Genomic DNA, 20809 nt, shown 5'->3' on the forward strand with positions numbered 1-20809 from the left:
CTCGCCAGCAACTAAAATCTGACTTTCATGTGTTGAACCGTACATTTCAAAAGTGTAAAATGTTACTACAGTGTAATCATATGAATAGCGTTCATCAAATAACAAAATGAAACTTCAAGCTTCAAAAATTGTAAACAATAACCCAATTTTTTTCTCAATAAAATTTGCCGTTTTTTTTGTTCTTATAATAATTCCATTCAGCTTTGTTTGGCTTGACTCACGTGAATCATCGCACATGAATTGAATCACCATTCCGACGTTATAAAAAAGCCATGGTTTTTGTTGTAAGTACAAACGAATCATCTATTTGTTCAAAATCGATAAAAAGAGCCGGACAACCAATTTTAATGTCATTCGTTTCCTTTTGTATTGTTAACATGAACACGAAAAATAAATCTCACAGCATATTTTGAGCGTTAAACCGTGACACGTTAAGCAAATTCACTTAAATGCCCTTGATCGTAAACGAGGAAACGTGCCATTACCGAAGGAAGTGAAAAACAGCAAAAAACCCAAGCAAACACACGTCTATCAATTTGATATGGGTATTGATCACTTTGTTTCAATTCTCAAGTCATTTGCGTATTCTATAGTCTCGGAGATTTTGCAAGTAATGCAGAGAGCATAAGATAAAATGATTTTTAGCGACTTTTCGTCTACGATCGAATCAACGACGTCATAGCAAATTTGAATAATATGAAAAACAAACACAAAACAATTGTGGATTCAATTCACACATTTGAACTTCCATACACGTATCAATTCTTTTATCAAATTATTGTTTTTTTGTGTTTGTGGATAAATTGAATATTGAAGTGTAAACGCAAGTTACTTTTTCAGATTGATTTAATAAAAATTTCAATTGAGATTGAAAGATTTGAGCTTAGCACAATCTTCTTCGTTGAAACTCACTTGAACGACGCAGAAAACAGCGACAAACAACAATCCCAATTTTGCCATTTTAAACTATAACTTGTATGATAATTCAAGTATAAACAAAAATTTGCTAAGTTCGAATGGCACACCGAAAAATATTCAAGCAGTTAGATTCAAGTTAACTCTTCAACGACCGGATATAGACTGAGCACTTGGCATCTAATGCATGGGTATATAAGGCCACAGGTACGTTGATGTTTGTGAACTAGAATGATAACAAAAATGTATTCATAATTCAGCCCTGGTGCAAATGATCACACAACTATTGACTATTTTTAGGCGTATTCCGTTTATGGTTATATCGTTGTTGTTGGAATTTACAAATTTTGATAGGTTCAAGATGCATCCTTTGTGCAGTTGCTTTCACACCATTGAAAGGTTTTGTAACGTTTTTCCCCCTTACATTTTGAATTCATTCATTTCTCAATGCATTTCGGCTGTACACTCCACAAAAACGTTAACCAAGCATTTGTTTTTAGATGATTTTGTCGATGAATATGTCAGGCATGAGTAGAGAATCATTTCTTCTGAATAGGTTTGAAAAATACGAAAACATATTAAGAACTTTGTTATTATTGCAATCTCTAAAGTATGAATAAAGTTTTCATAGCAGCTTTTGTGAATACATTGAATACATATTTCACGTTTGACCAGTTGGACAAATCGATGAACTTCAAGAAAAGGGAATAACACAGTGCAACACATAATGGAGGGACTCACTTTTGAGAATCGCTGCTGAAAGTACTTACCAAAACTAGAAATTCTGCATCATTCGTTTTGACAACTTGGTTGACTGTTGAATTTTAATGAAATTATGTAGGGGGAGTATGTGTAAGTTGACCCACTTTGTCCCACCCCGCCGATTTTGTATTTTGACCGACAAATCGTCAATTTGGCTAGTCTCAATCGATTTAGAAACGTCAAAAACCAATATAAAAGTAGTTCCAAAGAGTAAATACGCTTCTTAAACGGCTCGGATGGGCTCATAAAAATTTTTTGCAAAAAAAAATCATTTTTATAAAAACTAAATTTTTTCGGACCATCATCAAGTAGACAATTTCAAAGATATCAGCAAAGCGAGTATAAGCTTTTTCACTAGTTTTTCGTGTATTTTCATAATCCTAAGTCATTTCACACATATCGTTACATGGCGAAATTCTTTCCGTGCATATTGAAATGTCGACCAATTTTATAAGTTGACCCACCCGAAAAAAAATCAGAAAAATGAGACAACTATTCAGCGTAAACACTCAATATACGAGATTCATTGAATTTTAATGAATTTCCAATCGTTTTTGGACTTGAAAAAACGAAAAAATCGATGAAATATGAAAAAATAGAGAATATGTATTTTTTTACAATTTCTATATTTTTCTACATTTTTTCATTGTTTTTCGTAGTTGTACAGACCAAAAACGATTGCAAATCCAACGAAATTCAATGAATTTCATATATTGAGTGTTTATACTGCATGTTTTTCTAGAAAAAATAGGGTGTTTCAAGTTACAAAGAAAAAATTTTGTTGCCAAAAATCAGACCTCTTAGAAAATTGACCGAAATATTTTGTTTTTACAACCATAGCTAATGAATTTCCTAATCAAATTGTAGCTTTTTTGGCTCTCTTTCCAATGGTATATCAAGTGTGCATTTATCTTTATTCCATAAAAAGTTATGACGAAAATGATTGGTGCGGATCAACCTACACATAATTCCCCTATTTTTTGCTCAAACTGGATTTTGAGCACTTTTTCGATATTTTGAGACGGCTATATCTCAGTAAACCGTAAGAAATATTGCTTTTGTGTCTTCAGCAAAGTTGTAGGTATTGAATGGGAAAAAAAATGCAGAAAAAAAACTTACCCCAAAAAAATGCATCTAGGGCCTCAAAATCGCAAAAATACCCATTTTTTACCATTTTTCAACCATAACTCGCAGCGTATCCAATTTTTATGGCCACTATCTTCAGCAATTTTGTAGCCAACGTATAACTGGACCACTTTGCTCAACATATTAATCCAGAAAAATCATGTTTTATCTACCTTTTTGGCTCAAAATCACTCTTTGGTACCAAAAATGATCAATTTGTTGAGTATTTTTGGCCTATTACATGCAAATATCTATATTAGACCAAGAGCTGATCGTACAAACAACTTTTTTTTCTGTGTACGTCAGATTTTCATAAAATTATCATCTTCAGAACATATTCCATCACAATTGTTCTACTTCTTTTAATGTAATTGGGCGGATCGCTTGATTTGCGGTTTTATTCGCGCTACACGGAAAAGTATACTTTTTTTCCCCAATACGGCAGATTTTGGTATTAAAATATTCGCTATGATCTAATTAGCTTAGAAAATAAAAAAGCTTCTTAGCTGAAAAATAAAGCTAATGCCACATGCCTATGTCGTCTGGTAGGGTACTTATGGCTGCTCAAGTGATAATTAGTGCCAAAATAGTATAAAAAATGAACATGTCATCACATGCCATAACTAATTTAATTATATAATAACAGTGTTGATGTGAAAAGACCACAATAACAAGTTATGAGCCATTATGAGCTGAGTAAATTCAACTGTATTCAATACAATGTATTACGCTTTTGATTCTTGCGCCTTTTAATCGTTGCCCAGACTTGTTTACGTTTGCACATCTTCTTACGTCTATATTTTATCTGTTTACCTCGAAACTAACACGTCTACTTACGTGCTTGTTGTTTTATTGACTTCGATGTTTCTGGCTATTTTGGAGTAATCGTATGCAGTAATGTTCAACATTTTTTAATTGTTTGTTTAAATTTAATTCAAAAACATTGCAAAAAACCTCAATTTCGGTTGTTGTGACTTGCACTAATGAAAACTAGCATGGGATGGAGCATAGCACCCACACATTGCGAATAAAGTAAAAGAACACAGGCAAATTTTCTATCGATTGCGGCACTGTCACTGTGTATGCGAATATAATAATGTTTTGTGCCAAAAGTTATAGTGCCATTTATACCAGTGTTTTTTAATAACGCCTAATTTGGAAACGAATTTCTATCGATTTTTCCGAAATCGATTGAAGAACTCTTCATACGATTTTGATTTTGAGTAAAAATTTAAAGAAAGAAACAAATCCTTTTACGGAGTCTTCTGGAGTTAATTCAAATATTGTTGATAACACTTCAATTGTGCTAAAAATATACTTATCGTCTACGATGCCCATTGAACCAAAACCGCTACATGCAGCCGTCTTAGATGGTAAATTTTGATTTAAGAAACCATTCTCTTTTGAAATTATAATTATTCAATGAAAATCAAAGAATCATGCATACATGTAATCAACTCCCACAGGTCACGAGGATATTGCTGAAGACTTGATCAAAAACGGTGTACACTTGAACATAAAGAATAACGATGAAAATACAGTACTTCATCTAGCGGTTGCAGAAGGTAACGTGAATTCAATTCCATATTTGGTAATATCGTAGAAGCTCTTATTGAAAAACATGTAGACGTTGATGTTGAAAATAAAGACGGAGATACTGCATTACATATTGCTGTCGAAAAAGGTATACCTTTTGTTCTACCTTTATGAAATTTTACTTTAAATGATCGATTATTTCCATTTTTCATATCTCATTCAATAATGATGCACATTTTTCTCTATTTTTTCAATTAGGTTATAAGAAAATTGTACGCAAACTGTTGCGCTATGCAAATGTGAATGTACAGAATAGTAATGGTGATACGCCACTCTTCTATGCTGTTGATGGATGCCAAGGAGAGATTTTCAGAGAGCTATTGAAAGTGGACGAAATTAATGTGAACATTAAAAATAATGATAAGGAAACGGTACTTTTCAGAGCAGTTGAGAATTGTTAAGGCACAAAAAATTTTAAGAGTGTTTCAAAGGATTTTCTAAACCGACATCTTTTTTGTCGTGACAGGTACAAAGGAAATTGCCATGGAATTGATCAAGAACGATGCTGAGATCAACTTGAAGAACATTGAATCAAATACGGTTATTCACTACGCAGCTGCAAACGGTAAGTTATCTCGTGTTTGTTCATCGGTCTTCAACGAAATATTAGTTTTTCTAAACTAAAATAATTTTTTTTTGATCAGGCCATGGAAAAATCGTAGATGAGTTACTGAAAAACAACGCATTCCTTATTCAAATAGGCCGAGCTAAAGTTGTTGACGAACTAATGAAACACAGTTCCGATGTTAACTTGCAAAATATGAATGGTGACACCGCACTTCACATTGCCGCGCAGAAAGGTAAAAATGTTGATTTAATTGTAGCTTATAAAAATGCATATCGAATAAAACGTGACTCACGTCAATGCTAAGAATGTGTAATTAATAAAACAATTCTTTCTTTCCCAATTTAGGTCACTCCAGTATCGTGACGGCATTGCTCAAAAACGATGCAAATGTTAATCTCAAAAATAAGGATGGAAAAACACCCATTTTCATTGCAGTTGAAAAATGTAAGTCTCTTCTTTTATTTTGAAACAAAAAAAAAGTCAATTTAAATCATTCAATTATTAATTTCAGACCGTGATGACATATTCGAAGATTTGTTGAAACACAATGCAGACGTTAATGTTAAAAACAGACGCGGTGAAACATTGCTGTCAGTAGCTCTGCGGTAAGGTAAGTTTCAAATAATGATTGATGATTGTTAATGGTCATTGATTGCTCTACTATCAAAATGTTTGCCACACAATTAAATAATTCAACTAAATCAATTCCAAATTCCACTCACAGGCCGGTCAATCAATTGCACAAATATGGTGCTGAGGATGACACTAAAACAACAACACAATATGAAAATATGGAGAAATTATTCGACGAATATTTGCACGGCAAATGTATTCGTCATAGCGGAAAGATTTCCAAAATTCTGCATCGTAAACACTAACAAAGACTAAAATTTGTCAATTAAAATAGAAAAAAATCAATAAAAAACAACGTTTGCTGCATAAGGATTTGTAGGATAATTTGTTCGATTCTTCGAAATGAAATGATGCAATAACAAATTTAACTTAATTAAATTTGCTACCATGTTCAAGGAGATTTTTTTAAAAATAAACATTGCATAATGTCAAACATGATTTTTTTATCTTGTTTTTTTTTTTAATGATATGGCTTTTATCCGTTCAATTGCCAAGTTGCAGTGCCATCTTTAGCATGAGTTGCTATGGAAGAATAAAAAAATGAAACATCGAATAAAAGACACAGCAATTTGAGTTGACAGAATAATTTGTACGTGTATTTTGTTCCATTCTATGCATATTAACTTCTTTTTCTTTCATACATTTTACATGCAACATTGGAATTGTCATCTAAATGTCTAGATTAACAGCTAATTATTTGTCAAGGGGGATCTCTATCGATTCTATTCATTTCATCATTGTCTCTTGGATCAGGGGAATCATAATAGATTTGGTTGTTTTTATAAGAAAGTTCATAGATAGATCTTTTCTACATTAAATTATGTACAAAGACGTTGAAAAATTAAAGTCTAAAACACTTCAACAAAACGAAGGAGAGAAAACAAAAGGAGAAAGAATCAGATTAGCATAATAAATCATGAATCCTTTTTGAATATACATATAACTGGATTCTTATCTATGCGCTATAAATACAACTTTTCTTCATGACTTTGCAAATATGTATATAATAGGTAACAATATATTATGTTCGATTCAATAAATGTATGGTTTCACCTTCGTAATTTATACTGATTTGTTCTTTTAATAAACTAAAGAAAATTAAGTACGCACAATTTAAACAAAAGAAAAAAACAATAAATAAATATAACAATTGACTATGGATAAGGATCGATCACCTTTTCCATTCGCATATATGAGTGGAGGCCGCGGAGAGGTTTGTTTGGCACCAATATTACAAACTATATATGGTTTACGATTTTATCGTGGATTTGCATAATGCCAAGACGCTCGCCATTTGAGCTTGTGTCTCGCATTTCGTTGTACAAATTAAGTGCGAAGCTCAATGCGGTGCCTTTTCTTTGGGTTCATTGGATGATGAGGTTCGGGGGGTTTTACCCATTCTTAATAGCAATAGGATAACAGGTATTATTTTAAGCGCAAATTATTTAACTTCGTGTGGCTAAAAGTGCATCGGTTTCTCGTGATTCCTTTTCGGGTGTATGAAATTGAATTGATTGATTTTCGGGAACAAACGATACAGCCAGCGATGAATCGTGATTTTCAGTTAATGATGTAGGCCCATTTGATGTGCGTTCCTGTTGTAAAATCGAAAATCATTGAAAAGTGTATCAGTAATTACATGAGTTCAAGTATAAAAGAAATTTAAAGTAAAACACACCACATTAGCTGCTGTTGGAGACGTTGATTTACTGGCACGTGGACTCAATGCAGTCAAATTGGCTGTGTGAGCGCTCACACTTCGCTCATCTTCATCAAGTGAATGCAGAAGCTGATGAAAAAAAGAATAAAATTCATTAAATTTCAATTCAGAACAATTTCGAGGTCTTTTCAAGGATTTCAAGGTCAAAATTGGGAAAAGTGAAACAATTGACTTAAAAAATAAAAAATTACCTTCTCAACTTCTAAATCGAATGGTTCGTTGCTGCCCATTTCGCTTCCGAATCGCTTGGATCTTTCCATGAGTGTTGCTCGTTTGGCGGCCAAATAAAGTGTACGCTTGATGGCTACATAAAATACATCGGTAACCGCTCGCACCGAGTAATCAGGAGTAAAAGTTTGATGCATAACGGCATCCAAGTTGACCGATGTTAATGATCCCCTAATCTGTTGCTGCGGTGATTCAGCTGGAAATCACAATGAAATTCAATGCAAATCCATCACATTCTTCAGAAAACACTATCTCTTACCAACGCCAACCGCTTGTACTAAGGCTTGTGTTCCGAAGTATGTGAATGGGCCGCACTCAAACATCAAATGCTCCTGTCCAACAGTCACTTCAACTCGACCTTCTAAAATCAATACAAAGTAATCGGCCGCTTTACCTTCCTCGTAGATCAACAACGATTGATTACTCTTCTCTTTGGCCTTTATCTTAATGTGATGAACAACGTCTTGACTCAGCAATCGACGTAGTATCGTCTCCGACACACTGTCCGGCTTGAAGGCGTCGATGGCTGCAGAATATAAATGTCATTTTCATTATTATATAATCGAATGGAAATTATTATCATCTTCATCTGCATAACAAGCAAACTGATTTGCTTACTTGTGCTGAGATATTGAAAGGTGGCTAGTGTTAGTTGCGGTGATATGTGAATGCGTTGAATGTCACGTCGTTCGGCAGCAAACATGGTAAAATCATGCTTTCGACTCATGAGCTTGCGTTTCTTTTTGTTTCGATTATCCGTGTACACATCCGTTTCATCGACAATTTCCGCTTGAATCATCTCCTCAATCACATCTTCCAGTGTGACCAAACCGATAGTTTCATAGTATGGATCTCCGTCACCTTCGTTATTGACACGCTGCACAAATGCCATATGACCTTGTTGGCCGCCCTTGAATTTCTTGAATATCACATCTAATGTTACATCCTCAAACACATAGAAGCATGGATTTTGATAGAATTCGCACAGCGTTCGCAGTGGTGTATTGTCATCCGGATCGATTAGTGCCAAGTCTTTGATAAACAATAATTTTTGTACATTATGCCGTTCACCTTCGTAAACGGGAATTCGTGAGAAGCCCGATTTCATAATCTCCGACACCGTTTCAAAGTCTAGAATCGCATCAATTGACAGCATGAACGCGTCTTCCAAATGCGTCATCACCTGGAGCACCGTTTTCTTTCGCAATTCCAATGCACCTGATATAATATTGACTTCATCTTTGTCTAAATCGTTCACATCGTTTGTAACCTACAAAATTAAGCAAATCCAAATTTAGAAGAAAAAAAACAACAATTTTAACAGGCCAAAAAAGGCAATTTTTATGCGCTATCATCTTATTGTTTTACTTTTGTATGAGCTGTCTTAAATCTGTTTTTAAGTGTACAATGATTGCACATAAAACAGATAAGACGATCAACTGGCTCTGTTTCCATTGGCTGATAATATATTTGTTCTAAAGCTGGCTACTTTGTGTGTCTCAACAAACACTCTGATTCAATTTATCACAGCGATAATCATCGCATGGAGTACAGAGAGCCATAGCCATAGCCAAAGCTATCGTTATCTCTACGTGAACATTTCAACGTTGTGGCAATTCGGCTCCGATACATAAACACATACAAATTCGGTCGTTCCGCAGGATACATCTGCTTAGATTTGCGTGTATCTCATGCTTTGATATCAATCAAAGAAAAACTTCGCTGACGTAGATGGAGGATTGATTGTTGTGTGTAAGTGGAAAATGGTTGTTTTAGAAATGGATTTTCTTTGGCAAAAAATTGAATCGATTCACTTAGATTGTGTTGCTAAATCAATATAACTTGTGCAAACTTGAGAAATAATAACGAATCCAAAAGCTTCTATGAAAATTTTCCCTTGACATAAAATATGAGCAACGCATCCACCGCAATATATCCCATTGTAAAACTGAACAACAAACAATGGGGCGAACGCAAAGTGGGAAGCACCATTTTATCGATTAAACGAATGAATGCTTTGAAAGTGATTGTCATAAATGTGCTGTCACTATTTTTAGTGAAAGCAAGAAGAACCAAGAGAGATGGAGTTGTTTGCCAGTGATTGAGTGACTCGTGATTTTCTTGTGTTTTTTCCGAAACCGACTCAACGTGAAATTCGTTATAGCGAATGGAAATGGTTGTTAAATCGAAACTGTTGCTAGAATATTGCGTGCTTTCATCATACAAAATGTAGAGCGATTCAAATATAATAAATGGAAAGATGGAATTCCAATGGAAAATCATTCACGTGTATGAATAACGCATAAGTAAATCAATGAATGTTCTCTTCAAAACAACCACCTTGTTTATAGGTCAAACCACTTGCCAGTTTCACATGGCTGTCATTATCGATATAATTTGGATCCAACACATAATTTTGGTTTAAAACGCAACAATTTGATTCTGTTTGTTTTTCTTTTCTTCACTGTCGACTTTTCTTTTTCGTTGTGGAGTTTTCCACTTCATTGACACGCTGCCCAAATTTTTAACTAGCTTGTTTTTGTTTCCTATCGATTCTAATTGCGTAGAAGCGTTCGAATGGTCCAAAAATTCACTTACCCGAACCAATTCCTTGAGCCGATCCCTATTGTACACATTGCCAATTTCTTCGCCGAGTAGAACGTCCAAAATTTTCGATACGGGATAAGCCAACGGAAATGTTAAAACCATAATTGCTTTCGTAATAACAATAGTCTTTGCGCCAACCGCCAAGCCATGTCGTGAACAAATTGCCTGCAAAACATAATACATGTGCGTATTGAATTTCACGAAAAATGCTTCTTTGGCCTATTAAACATAAATTGTAGGTCAACCAGTCATAAATGCGATTTATCTTTGGCGAAAGTTCACGGCAATATAATTGGTTGAGTTTTTTTATTTGTCTTTCTGTTTTGCTTGTGTATACCAACCTGTGGCGTTATTTCCCCAAATACCACAATCTAAAAATCGAATAAAAAAACATAAAAATGTTTATTCCAGTGACATTAGCTTAACTTGTATTTTTCATACCAACAGTGTCGAACTTATCACAGCTATTAAGCCCGATGTTAGGCCATCCAATAAAATGGTAAACGTAGAGTTCACCAACACATTGCCCAATAGAATGCTGCACAGAAGAAAATTGCCGTGGTCTCGCACTGGTTGAATTTTTGCCGCATATTTACGCTCCTTTTCATCTCCCGTATTCCGCAAAATCTATACGAATAACAAATATCAATGGGGGAAGAAATAACCGTAAACAGTATAATATGACATTATTATAAATAATAATTTTTTTTCCTTTCTTACGTATGGAGAACTCTATTTTATGTTTTTTTTTTGTTCTTTATATATGTTACCTTCAGTTCCGTTCGGTCTAATGACATCAAGCCCAAATTGAGACCGGAGAACAAAGCCGAAAAACACAAGCAACAAACGATTATAATGATTGCCACCCATAAAGGTAATATCAATTCAGTGGCTCGAATTGATAGCCATGGCTCAACTCCTTGATGAATGAATGGTAATGCCCGATCGATTTTCTGATTATGAAATTGAAAAATGATTTATTAATGAAAAGATTTTATCAATATAAACGACTGTTAATAAGAATGAACCCGTGGGAAAAAAGTCATTTGTTTCAGGTACCTTTTCTTCCATTGAATCCTCCACATTCTTCACACAAAAGTAGTACGGCGTTGGTTCAGCAATCGGTACAACAATATCAACAACTGCCGTATACTCTAGTAAACCATAACTTTCCACTTTGAATTGGCCTGAACCGGGCAATAGACAGGCTCCGCTGCGGTCGTTCATTTCTTTTGTAAATGCGATGACAGTTTGATCAGTGAAGCCGCAACCGAATAGTCGTATACGTACATGAGTCCGTGTGATTAGCTCCGGAATATTTTCATCATCATATTCAATGGTTTTATCGGCCGATTCAATGCGCATACCATCGATTCGAATTTCACCCGTACGACATTTATTGTCACTCCTTACAGTGGTTGGCACAACGGGCTGATTGCGACGATCTCGATTAAATTGATTCACACTCAATATGCTGTAATTATTACAATGGAAATTACCCTAATTAATAATAAACTCAATCTCGGCTATTGGCATCTTGATATCAATGTGGAATATTCTTTATTCGTCATTATCACCCATTTTGTCACGTTCAGATCAATGCTAAGAAAACACCACTTGAAAATGAAATACCAACCAGTTCTTTTTTTGCATATATGCGTAAATTACACACATCGTTATCGTATCAGTTTAATCTGTTTTCTGTGGTTGGGTGTGTGAGAATGTAATTATTTTCTCATAGGCGCACCGGCAAGTCGCAATGACACAACTTTTTCATTGACTGGCCGACGAAACGTGCTCAGTTTCAAATCGTTCGCATATGGAATTTCGCATGTTAACATGCATTTCTCACGCGAATCACTTGTGTGTTTGTATGAATATTGTATAAATGGAGGAATTATAACGGTCGAATTTACGTTTGAGCATGTGAAATATTATGGTAGGCTCATATGTGTGCGTGTTCTGTTTTATCCAGAAATTGTTGTCTAATTAAAGGCTGTCGGAATTCCATGTTGAATACCCAATGAAAAGCCATTGACCAAACGATATAGCAATTATAATTAGCATGTTTCTTTATCTTACGTTGATCGATACTTTATGAATGTGAACATTGCACAAGCCGAACAAAAGCTGTTTAAATATTCGACGTAAAATATTTGCGGCAATCGAGTCGAGTACTCACGAAATCAATTAAATTTCGAAAAGTTCCATTTTTTTTTCTAGAATTCCATTTTTCTTCTTCTTTTCTTCATTTCAATAAATCTTTCACGACCGTAAAAAAATCTGTTGTGTACCAAAAAAAAAAAAAAAAAATTCTTGGCCCATCGAATGTTTTTCTCACACTTGATTTCGTCGAAGGTTTCGTTATAACATGAACACTTTTCCTTTGTTATGTGCGTTTTCCAGTTTGTTTACCTCTGACTCAGTAGAAAGTTTTTGAAAATTCAAATTAAATTCTTTTGAATGAGTTCTTTCACGTGATTCACGGGGGCGACGGAACTCGCTCGTGGATTCAATGTCACTGTAGAATACTTGCATCGCTTCATCGAAAACAATGTGCACTTCCATGAACAGCACAACAACAGTCTTATTAACCGCGACTCAACGACAAGTACATGCGAAATTCTTGAATGAAATGATACCGAGAATTCTTGAATGATACAAACAGTCTTATGTGTATAAGAGTGGTGCATCAAGACAGCCAGACGTTGATTCGGGTGAGAGTTATGTCTACGGCAGACAAGCTAGCACAACTATAGTTTGTAAACAACACGTTGATACCGACGCCGTTTTCCGGCCACGTAATTGAGCTCTGGAAATATGAAATGTAATTGTGAGTCAGGATGCACACGTGACTTTAAACATCGCAATATTCTTGCTCGTCGACGAAACTGTTTACCATTGCGTTCGTTGAACCAATCGAATGCACTTTGGCAATATTCTAGTGTTCATATTTTCACTCATCATACAACATTCATTGATGTGGCGACGTGAATGAGGAAACACCATTTCTACTATGGCTATAATAATAAATACGCTAAGTTTAATGTTCTAGTTTGTGTTTATTAATAAAAATGTCATAATTAAATCCATTGAACGCACGCAATAAGCTTATTCAAATTACTTTTACTGTAATAGCATTACTACCTTCCGTCCGTCACTCACTAATAAATAATGGAAATTATTTTGCGTGAATACATTCTTTTTTTCTTCGTCATCGCCGTCGTATATAGCGGAGAAAAGATTCGCTGACACACCAAACAGCTGATTGAAATGGGATGTAATTAATTTTCAACATGAAATGTATCCTAGTGTTAAAGTTAAGAATCAACTTCGGCCAGAGAGAGGATTGAAACCATGCCACAGCCAAAATAGGAAGCTTTAAGTTGTAAAATTTACAAGATTTTTAAGGGAAAGCATTTTTATTCCATGACTTTCTTTTGCACGCAGGTGCTATGATTAATGGATTTAGATTAAATTGGCTTGTATAACGAGACTTTAATTTCGATAATTATTCTCTGTACATTCTGAAAACGGATTTCCCCCGAAGTACACTCATAGCGATTGAACGCGCGTTTTCATTGCATTTTCTTTGGAATGGAAAATAAAAATGTAATGCATTAGCAAAATTAGAAACGGACGATTTTGAAACGATGTCTATTATATAACACCGTATCGTGAGCATGAAATGCAATACCGATTCATGTTCATCCATTATCATGATATTCAATTAGCGAAATGGATTTATTATTTTCAAGCAGCACAGATTCAACGAAAAGCAATTTAAATGCCAATTAGCATTTATTTCCTTCGGCGTGGGTATACATCAAGATTCCGCCTTATGGCCTGCTATTTCTGAATACACTTTTTCGCCCTAGCTCAGTCTCTCCCTTTCTCTCGCTCACTCGCTCTCTTTTTATCGACTTTTCCTCTTCATTCAAGAACTGATTTGCAATATGCTACGTTGGTATTAACCTGTAAATGTTTTTTTTTTCTATTCTTCGGCCGACTTCTTCTAACTCTTCTTCAATGTTTTTTTTGCAACCTATTGATAAGTCGACTCTATCGATTTGACTGGCTTCTATTGCTATGTAAAAAATTTTCGACGTGGCTTCCAAATTAATGTCTTTTAACCGTCATTTCGGTTGCCAAGTACACGTCATACGAATAAAAAAAAAGCACTGAATGAGTTTGTTTCGAGCAAGAAATGATGCGGTGAAGGATGAGAGTGATTCGAATATTCTAATCGTTAATTTTTGCAGTGGGCAGAGTAATATGATGTCTAGAAAAATATTCGTTACATTAATGGTCCGAAGATGTGGGCCGTAGGCGGCTTTAATAGGTAAAAATGTCTAGGGAATACCCACGGAGCAAAAATGATGTTGTTTGAGAAAAACGCAATTTTTTGACTAAATTGCGTTCTACTCAAAGAGTATCTTCATGTTTAATAGCTTCTATTTTATTGCATAGTTTACCCAAGAGTTATAAGATGTTTGATGATTATGTTGACATAATCTTTCATTTTTATCTAGAAAATTTCCAAATTGAAAATCAGTGCTGTTGAAAAAATGATTAAAAATTGCCTTTGAACCTTGAAATTCAATAAAACGCTCAAAAGTCATTATTTTGGTAATTTTCTTCGGTTGATGTTCGAACCGTTTGGTACCAATTGGCTGCACTTAGTGTTGTGTATTTTCACTTTCGCACCTACGTGATGCCATTTTAATTTGATTTGATTGCGGGCACAGGCAAATGAAAAAGAAAAATCGATGAATGCAGGAAATGAGCGTATTGCTTTGGCCCAATATCAAGTTACGCTGTGAAATGAAATGGATTGGCGAAGGGCCGAAGTGAAAAAGAGCCAGAGGAAAACCCAAGTTGATTGGTTCATTACAGTTGATACAAAATCGATTTCAGATTATGGTTCATGTACCATCGCACGTAATTGCGTAATATTGCCACTAATCGAACGTTGTACGTGACCTGTAATTAAACGAAAGTCAATGGCATGCTGTTCAAATGACAATTTTTTAATTAGAAGCCGTTGCATCGCTTGCATTGTTTTACATATCTACTTTAATGAAATAAATTCATAATTGCACTCGGTCATGAACGTGGCGAAATTTGAGTTGCAAATTAAATGCGGAAAAAAAATTCAAGCATTCATCATTCTGGACTGTGTGTGTGTATGTGAAGTATCACATTCGGAATGCAAGTGATTTGTCCAATCAACACTGCGCTTGAATTATATATGGTTTTCTAGATTGAAGAAAATCAAGTGATAAATGTGAATGGAATGCGATACACTTAAGGCGATTAGTTGGTCATTTGTTCAACGTAATCCGTTCTTTGATGTCAAACAAACGATGGCAATACGATACTAGCCGAGTGAATTCTTGTCTCGTATAAAATCTCTATTGATTAGCAAAGCTTCAAGGGGCTGAAATAAATGGAAAAGTGATTTTTGTTTCTTAGTTCCTTCAAGACCATGTGAGAAATCCAATTAAAGCACGCACTGTGTGACTCTTTCCACTGCACTGTCGTATTCTTCAATTGGCACACAACCCACATACCGACCAATTCAACCAATGTACATCTTCGCAAGGCCAACTTGATTCGAATGCATTTGTCACTCATCGCAAACACTTTTATCTGTTGCTGTCATTAAATTCACACCATTTGGCATAATCGAAAACATAATGCTGAATCTGTATAGAGATAAATTCGCTGAAATTAATGCTTAACGTTCTGTACATTATTCCGGTGGCCACTCTATGTGCCCGACATTCGAATCAAATACGAACCGGACTCGGACGAAATTCAACAACGAAAAGAAAGAAACTATTCAGCTGGTGAGTGGAATGAGCAGAACAACTAAATGCCACTGAATGCCAAACGAAATTTCCGAGCAAAAACCAGCTATTATGTCATTAAATACATGAAACGAAATTGCGAGGATAGAATATAGTGTGTTTTGCCTTTGGTTGCACTGATGAAAAGAAAATGATGGTCGTCATTTGAATATTGTGTAATGAATTGAATGGGGCTATTCAGAAAAAGTGAACACAAAAGATCAATCCTGTCCCCGCGCACTCTCTCTCTCTCTCTCTCTCTCTCTCTCTCTCTCTCTCTCTCTCTCTCGTTTGATACACTGGCGATCATATGATTCAGATCTGTGTGTTTCTCTATTGCCCAATATTTTCGTTGCTTTCTCACGAAATCGTCGCCACAACAACAAAACAACATTTTTTTCGCTTCATAAACATATGTCCGTGCTTGGTTCGCAGATCTGTTCATTTTTCTTGCTGGTTCTCTTCTTTTTTTTTGCTTTAATCGAATGAAATGTGCACGTATTTCAGCTGAATTGCTTATTTTTATTTACAAGCAGAAATGTATGTGCGCCAAAACGGATGACGATAAATTAAAAGACAAAATATTTCGCAAAGAAATAGAATATTGAAGCAGATGAAACTCTTCTATTTATACAGAGATATTTTTTCATACAGTGTGCTAGAAACATGAGAATGATAATTTTTTTGCTGATTCAGTGCTCTACAAGAATGGAACCATCAATTTAAACCATTGGCTGTGAACAAAGCAGACAAGGATTCACTTTTTTTTCAAACAAAAATTATACTTTGTCTCTAATCGCATTTTTATTCAATTGCTCGAAATGAATGACAGATATCGATAAAAAGAAAAGAGAAGAAACCACATCGATTCGCTTTGTAAATGCTTTATGACATTGTCTCTCTTATAGTATATTCAAAGTGAACGCGATGACGACAGAGATAAATCGAATTAGAATGATTTGTAGCATTAATTTGCTAAAAAAATGTGCGCAAGTGTTGTTCCATATAATTCAATGTGGCGCTGAATACAAGGCAATGAAGATGGTTGACACAGCGACAATACTTTTCAATATTGCTTTGACACATTGTGTTTTTGCCGTCGTACACCGAACGGACTTAGAGAACAGAATTAGCAATTATCGTCGCAGCGATACTGTTTGTTTTACATGTTGTGTGTAGTAGGAAAGTGCACGTCATAATCGGCCAAGTAGTAGACACATTTGAATATTTTGCCAATTCCATTTTTGTCTGGTTTTGCGACGCAACCATGGTCAACATGTTATTTTACATTCATTACAATCATTTTCATTTCGAGTTGATTAATTTTCGGTTGGAATCATTTTTGATCGGACAATGACAAATTTTCACTTGGAGAAATTTTTTTTTTTCATATTTTATTCCTCATCAATGAAGAATGAAAATCAAAAGAACACACAATTAAATACACAACTTACTTTGGAAATTTAGTTCTGATTCCCATGTGCTGAAACCGATGGTCGTACTTGGTTTTGATGCAGAGATAGGCCGCTGGCTGTCGTTTAAAGTCGAAATGGTCAATTGAAAGGATTAAATCGGTCGAATTGAAATCGATGCTATTCTTCGACGGTGTCTCGTTGATGATTTGCAAATCGGTTTCGTTGCCCATGCAATTGGTTGATGAAAGTGTTGCTTTGATCCGGACCCCATCTTCGATGTCACTGGTGGCTAGGCCAGTCACAGTGAGCAATGCCATCGTTTGATTACGAACACTACCTGCTGGCAGTAGATCGACGGCAACATTTTTCAACCATGACGTTTCTACATCGTCAAAATCAATATGCACTGCATTTGATTGGGCGATAAAAAACACTAGGGCAAATTTTGCCCACCAAATTTTCGATATACGCTTAGTCCGACATTCTATGGCATCATTTTCGGAAACACTGAGTCCCATATTCAATTCAATGCTGCCTGTTCTTTTCTCACAACACAACACGAACACACACACACACAATTTTTGTGTCGGAGGAGGAGTAATCGCTAGCCTTTAATTCGGTATTCGTTCCCTTTTTGAACTCTCACTGAAACTACGTGCAGCCGCGATCAAATGGTTGTCATACAGTTTTTCAGCAACAAAAACACATCATTTTCGCTGTTTTTCCACATATTTAGCTCGAATTCTATAGAATGTTAAAGAGAAGAAAGTTGAATAAATTTTGAAATTGCAAAATAATTTTACAAGCACAGATTTTTACACAAATAATGGCATAAAATGTAATTTGGTCTATTTGCTTCTATCGCTTTTATTTAGTTTTTTTTTCCTTGTTCGATGTATGCTTTTTCGAAAATAACTTCTGCAGCGGATGTTATGTTTGGATCCACTTGAAATCGTTAAAAATTTCATTCGCGCCGAAAATACAGTAGTTTAATGTGTACTTTGGCCTTGTTATCTACGTAATAACAATTTCTCACAATATTTTCAACTGATCAGAATAAACACTGGCCTTTTATTATTTGGTGTGCATAGGCTTTGCAAAAAACTGCCATTTAATGCAGGCATTGAACGAATTTTCTATTTTTAATATTCTCCTCAAAACTGTTTCAGTGTGCTATTGTGTGTGTTGGTTATTGCAATCATCACTTGATCACTGAAAACATGAGTTGGTCATGCCAAATTCTAAATAAAAACCGTGCACACAACTCAGTGTTTTTTTTTTTTGCGATGCACGTCTGTGACAAACCACTTTGACTCAAATTGCTCAGTATTCCGTTCAACGTCTCATGCAACAAGAATTGGTCTCATCCGAATGCGAAAAAAAATGCTATTGATAAAATGTGATTCAGATAATTTGCGAACGACATGTGTGTTTGCATAGTACACACGTCAAATGAAACGGTCATGATTAGTCCACTTTTGCAACAAAGCAAATAGTATTACGTGAAGCGGGAGTGTTTTAATTAATGACGGCTCTTTCAGTATTTTACACCGATGTTACCTTATCAATGACCATTATTATTAGTATGAACTAACAACGTAAACGAGATACGAATGTTTATTTTCTCTAATGTGCATTTGATTCTTAATTTATCGAACTGTGAAACGTGATTCGAACTATTGCTCACCATATAAAATGATGTAGCTTATGATATATTCACTGATTTTACTTTTGTTTGTTTGCATTTATTGATAAAAATCAGGCAATCATCTGTCGAATGAAATGTGCAAGAGGTGGAAGAAAAAAACTTGAAATCATCATTGGATATAAAAGATGGGATTTAAAATATTCGCAACTCTTTTTTTGGTGCACTCAAATTGTTAGTTATTTTTCACTGCAGTTGTCCCGTTGAAATTTATTACATGCAATGCACATCAATTCGTATATTCGTTATGCACTTCAATTGCCATAAACAGGTTAATAGTGTAATAATATTACGGCAAACAAGATTCTGTACGGCATTGTAGCGAGCCAGTAAACACACATTGAAATGAAGATGGGGAGAGAAAAACAACAACAACAACAGTCGCACGAATGAGCCGAGCTAGTCCGAGCTGAAGAAATCAGTGGGAAAAAAACTCATCTATTGAATTCACTCTCGTTTTCAAACTATGAAAAATATGATGCGCGATTTGTAATGCGTATTTCGGTAAAGTCACAGCAATTTCTCCAGAAACTAGAGGTCTTTGTGTGAGAACGTTTTCGATTCATTGGCCATTGGGTACAGCACTGTCATTATTAAGGCGTACGGAGCATTCTTTCACATTCAATTCATAACGAATGCGATTAACGGTAATTCGATTTCATCGAAAATAGACCAAATCACATTTTATAAAGTTCATTTTCAAATGTCATACACGCTTTTTCTTCTTCTACGAAATGTAACACAAAACAAACACGAGGCTGCAGCAAATTTGAAAATCAATAATCACGAAAAATAAGACAAGCACTCTTTTTTCCACCACAATAAATAATACACTGTCTCAAGCTTTTCTATTCTGTTTTCTTTTCACGACAGAACAACGATGACAATTGAAAAAAAAAACACAATTTTAATTCATTGAGGAAAAAGATATTTTGAGAAGAAAACGGTAAAACAAATACCATACACGGTAAAACGTCGACGAAGAAACAGACTTTGAGCAAAACGAGTGAAATAGCGAACCGTTTGATAACAATTACACTGAATTAGTGACACACGGAGAAAATTCACATTTCCCTTTCGGTTCGATTTTTCAAAGTAGCAGCAGCAGCAGCAGCAGCAGCAGTGGCAGCAGCGTGTGAGTATGTGTTACTGCGAAAAATGTCCGTTTGTGTGAGTGTGTGTGTGAGCGCGCGCCACTCTACTCGTTGAAATACAAACAAAAAACAGCCATTGATTAGAGTCTCGATTTTCCAACGAACAGTGCCACACTGCGAAAGAGAGCGCCAAATGAATGGCAAGGACAAAAAAACCACGACACTCACAACACGCACAATCACTCTCTGCGACATGAATACCGATAAACGAGAGAGAGAGAGAGAGAGAGAGAGAGAGAGAGAGAGAGAAAACGAGCACAGACTCATCGTATATGGATACATTGTCGCATGGTTAAAAATAAAATCCTCACATTTGGTATGAAGATACATTGATTCTGTGGAAGATTTGGTATATTCGCTCTCATTGTTTACCAAATGTTTTGATACCCCCTCAGTGCCCATCATCGTTCATTCGTATCTCTTTCGCTAGCTCTCCATCTCCTCTCGTACACTCGCTCCAAAGCTACTGTGCTGTGTTGGGCTTTACACGAGATGTGCGGTAAAAGTTTGCGCACAACAACCGCAACGT

The 20809-nt window shown here is 35.4% G+C and overlaps 4 protein-coding genes across 16 annotated transcripts in view; 2 read left to right on the forward strand and 2 right to left on the reverse strand.

Moving 5' to 3' along the window:
• Positions 1–1089, reverse strand: part of LOC129565534 (uncharacterized) — a 6795-nt gene extending 5706 nt beyond the window's left edge. Inside the window, exon 1 of the mRNA XM_055440520.1 lies at positions 913–1089. Coding sequence (XP_055296495.1) covers positions 913–960 — 48 coding nt within the window. The 5' untranslated portion in view covers positions 961–1089. The remainder of the gene's footprint in view (positions 1–912) is intronic.
• Positions 1090–4132: 3043 nt separating this feature from the next.
• LOC129565675 (putative ankyrin repeat protein RBE_0317) lies at positions 4133–4799 on the forward strand. The gene is made up of 4 exons (XM_055440787.1): positions 4133–4175; positions 4269–4367; positions 4430–4486; positions 4597–4799. Exons 1-4 carry the CDS (start codon positions 4133–4135, stop codon positions 4797–4799), a joined length of 402 nt encoding a protein of 133 aa, XP_055296762.1.
• On the forward strand, positions 4372–5844 carry LOC129565678 (ankyrin repeat domain-containing protein 29-like). The gene is made up of 6 exons (XM_055440792.1): positions 4372–4486; positions 4597–4963; positions 5043–5198; positions 5312–5410; positions 5478–5571; positions 5691–5844. Exons 2-6 carry the CDS (start codon positions 4882–4884, stop codon positions 5842–5844), a joined length of 585 nt encoding a protein of 194 aa, XP_055296767.1. The 5' UTR covers positions 4372–4486; positions 4597–4881.
• A 323-nt stretch (positions 5845–6167) lies between these two features.
• Positions 6168–20807, reverse strand: LOC129566103 (unextended protein). Of its 13 annotated transcripts, none has more exons than XM_055441680.1 (13): positions 18982–20230; positions 18490–18807; positions 17461–18165; positions 11214–11628; positions 10925–11107; positions 10596–10781; positions 10496–10525; positions 10146–10319; positions 8166–8817; positions 7807–8073; positions 7511–7743; positions 7278–7388; positions 6168–7194 (listed from the first exon to the last, which is right to left on the reverse strand). In XM_055441680.1, the coding sequence occupies exons 3-13, from the start codon at positions 17937–17939 to the stop codon at positions 7045–7047; spliced, it is 2880 nt and encodes a 959-aa protein (XP_055297655.1). In that variant the 5' UTR covers positions 17940–18165; positions 18490–18807; positions 18982–20230; the 3' UTR covers positions 6168–7044. The 13 variants fall into 13 exon arrangements, with proteins under 13 accessions (XP_055297655.1, XP_055297666.1, XP_055297660.1 ...); XM_055441691.1 differs by lacking the exon at positions 18490–18807 and having other exon boundaries at positions 19109–19191; positions 19466–19707; XM_055441685.1 differs by having other exon boundaries at positions 18241–19191; positions 19466–19692.
• Between the last annotated feature and the right edge of the window lie 2 nt (positions 20808–20809).

Source organism: Sitodiplosis mosellana, unplaced genomic scaffold (genome assembly GCF_009176505.1).
Source record: "Sitodiplosis mosellana isolate CC-2019 unplaced genomic scaffold, AAFC_SMos_1.0 Smas_scaffold_3, whole genome shotgun sequence".
NCBI classification, from domain to species: Eukaryota; Metazoa; Arthropoda; class Insecta; order Diptera; family Cecidomyiidae; genus Sitodiplosis; species Sitodiplosis mosellana.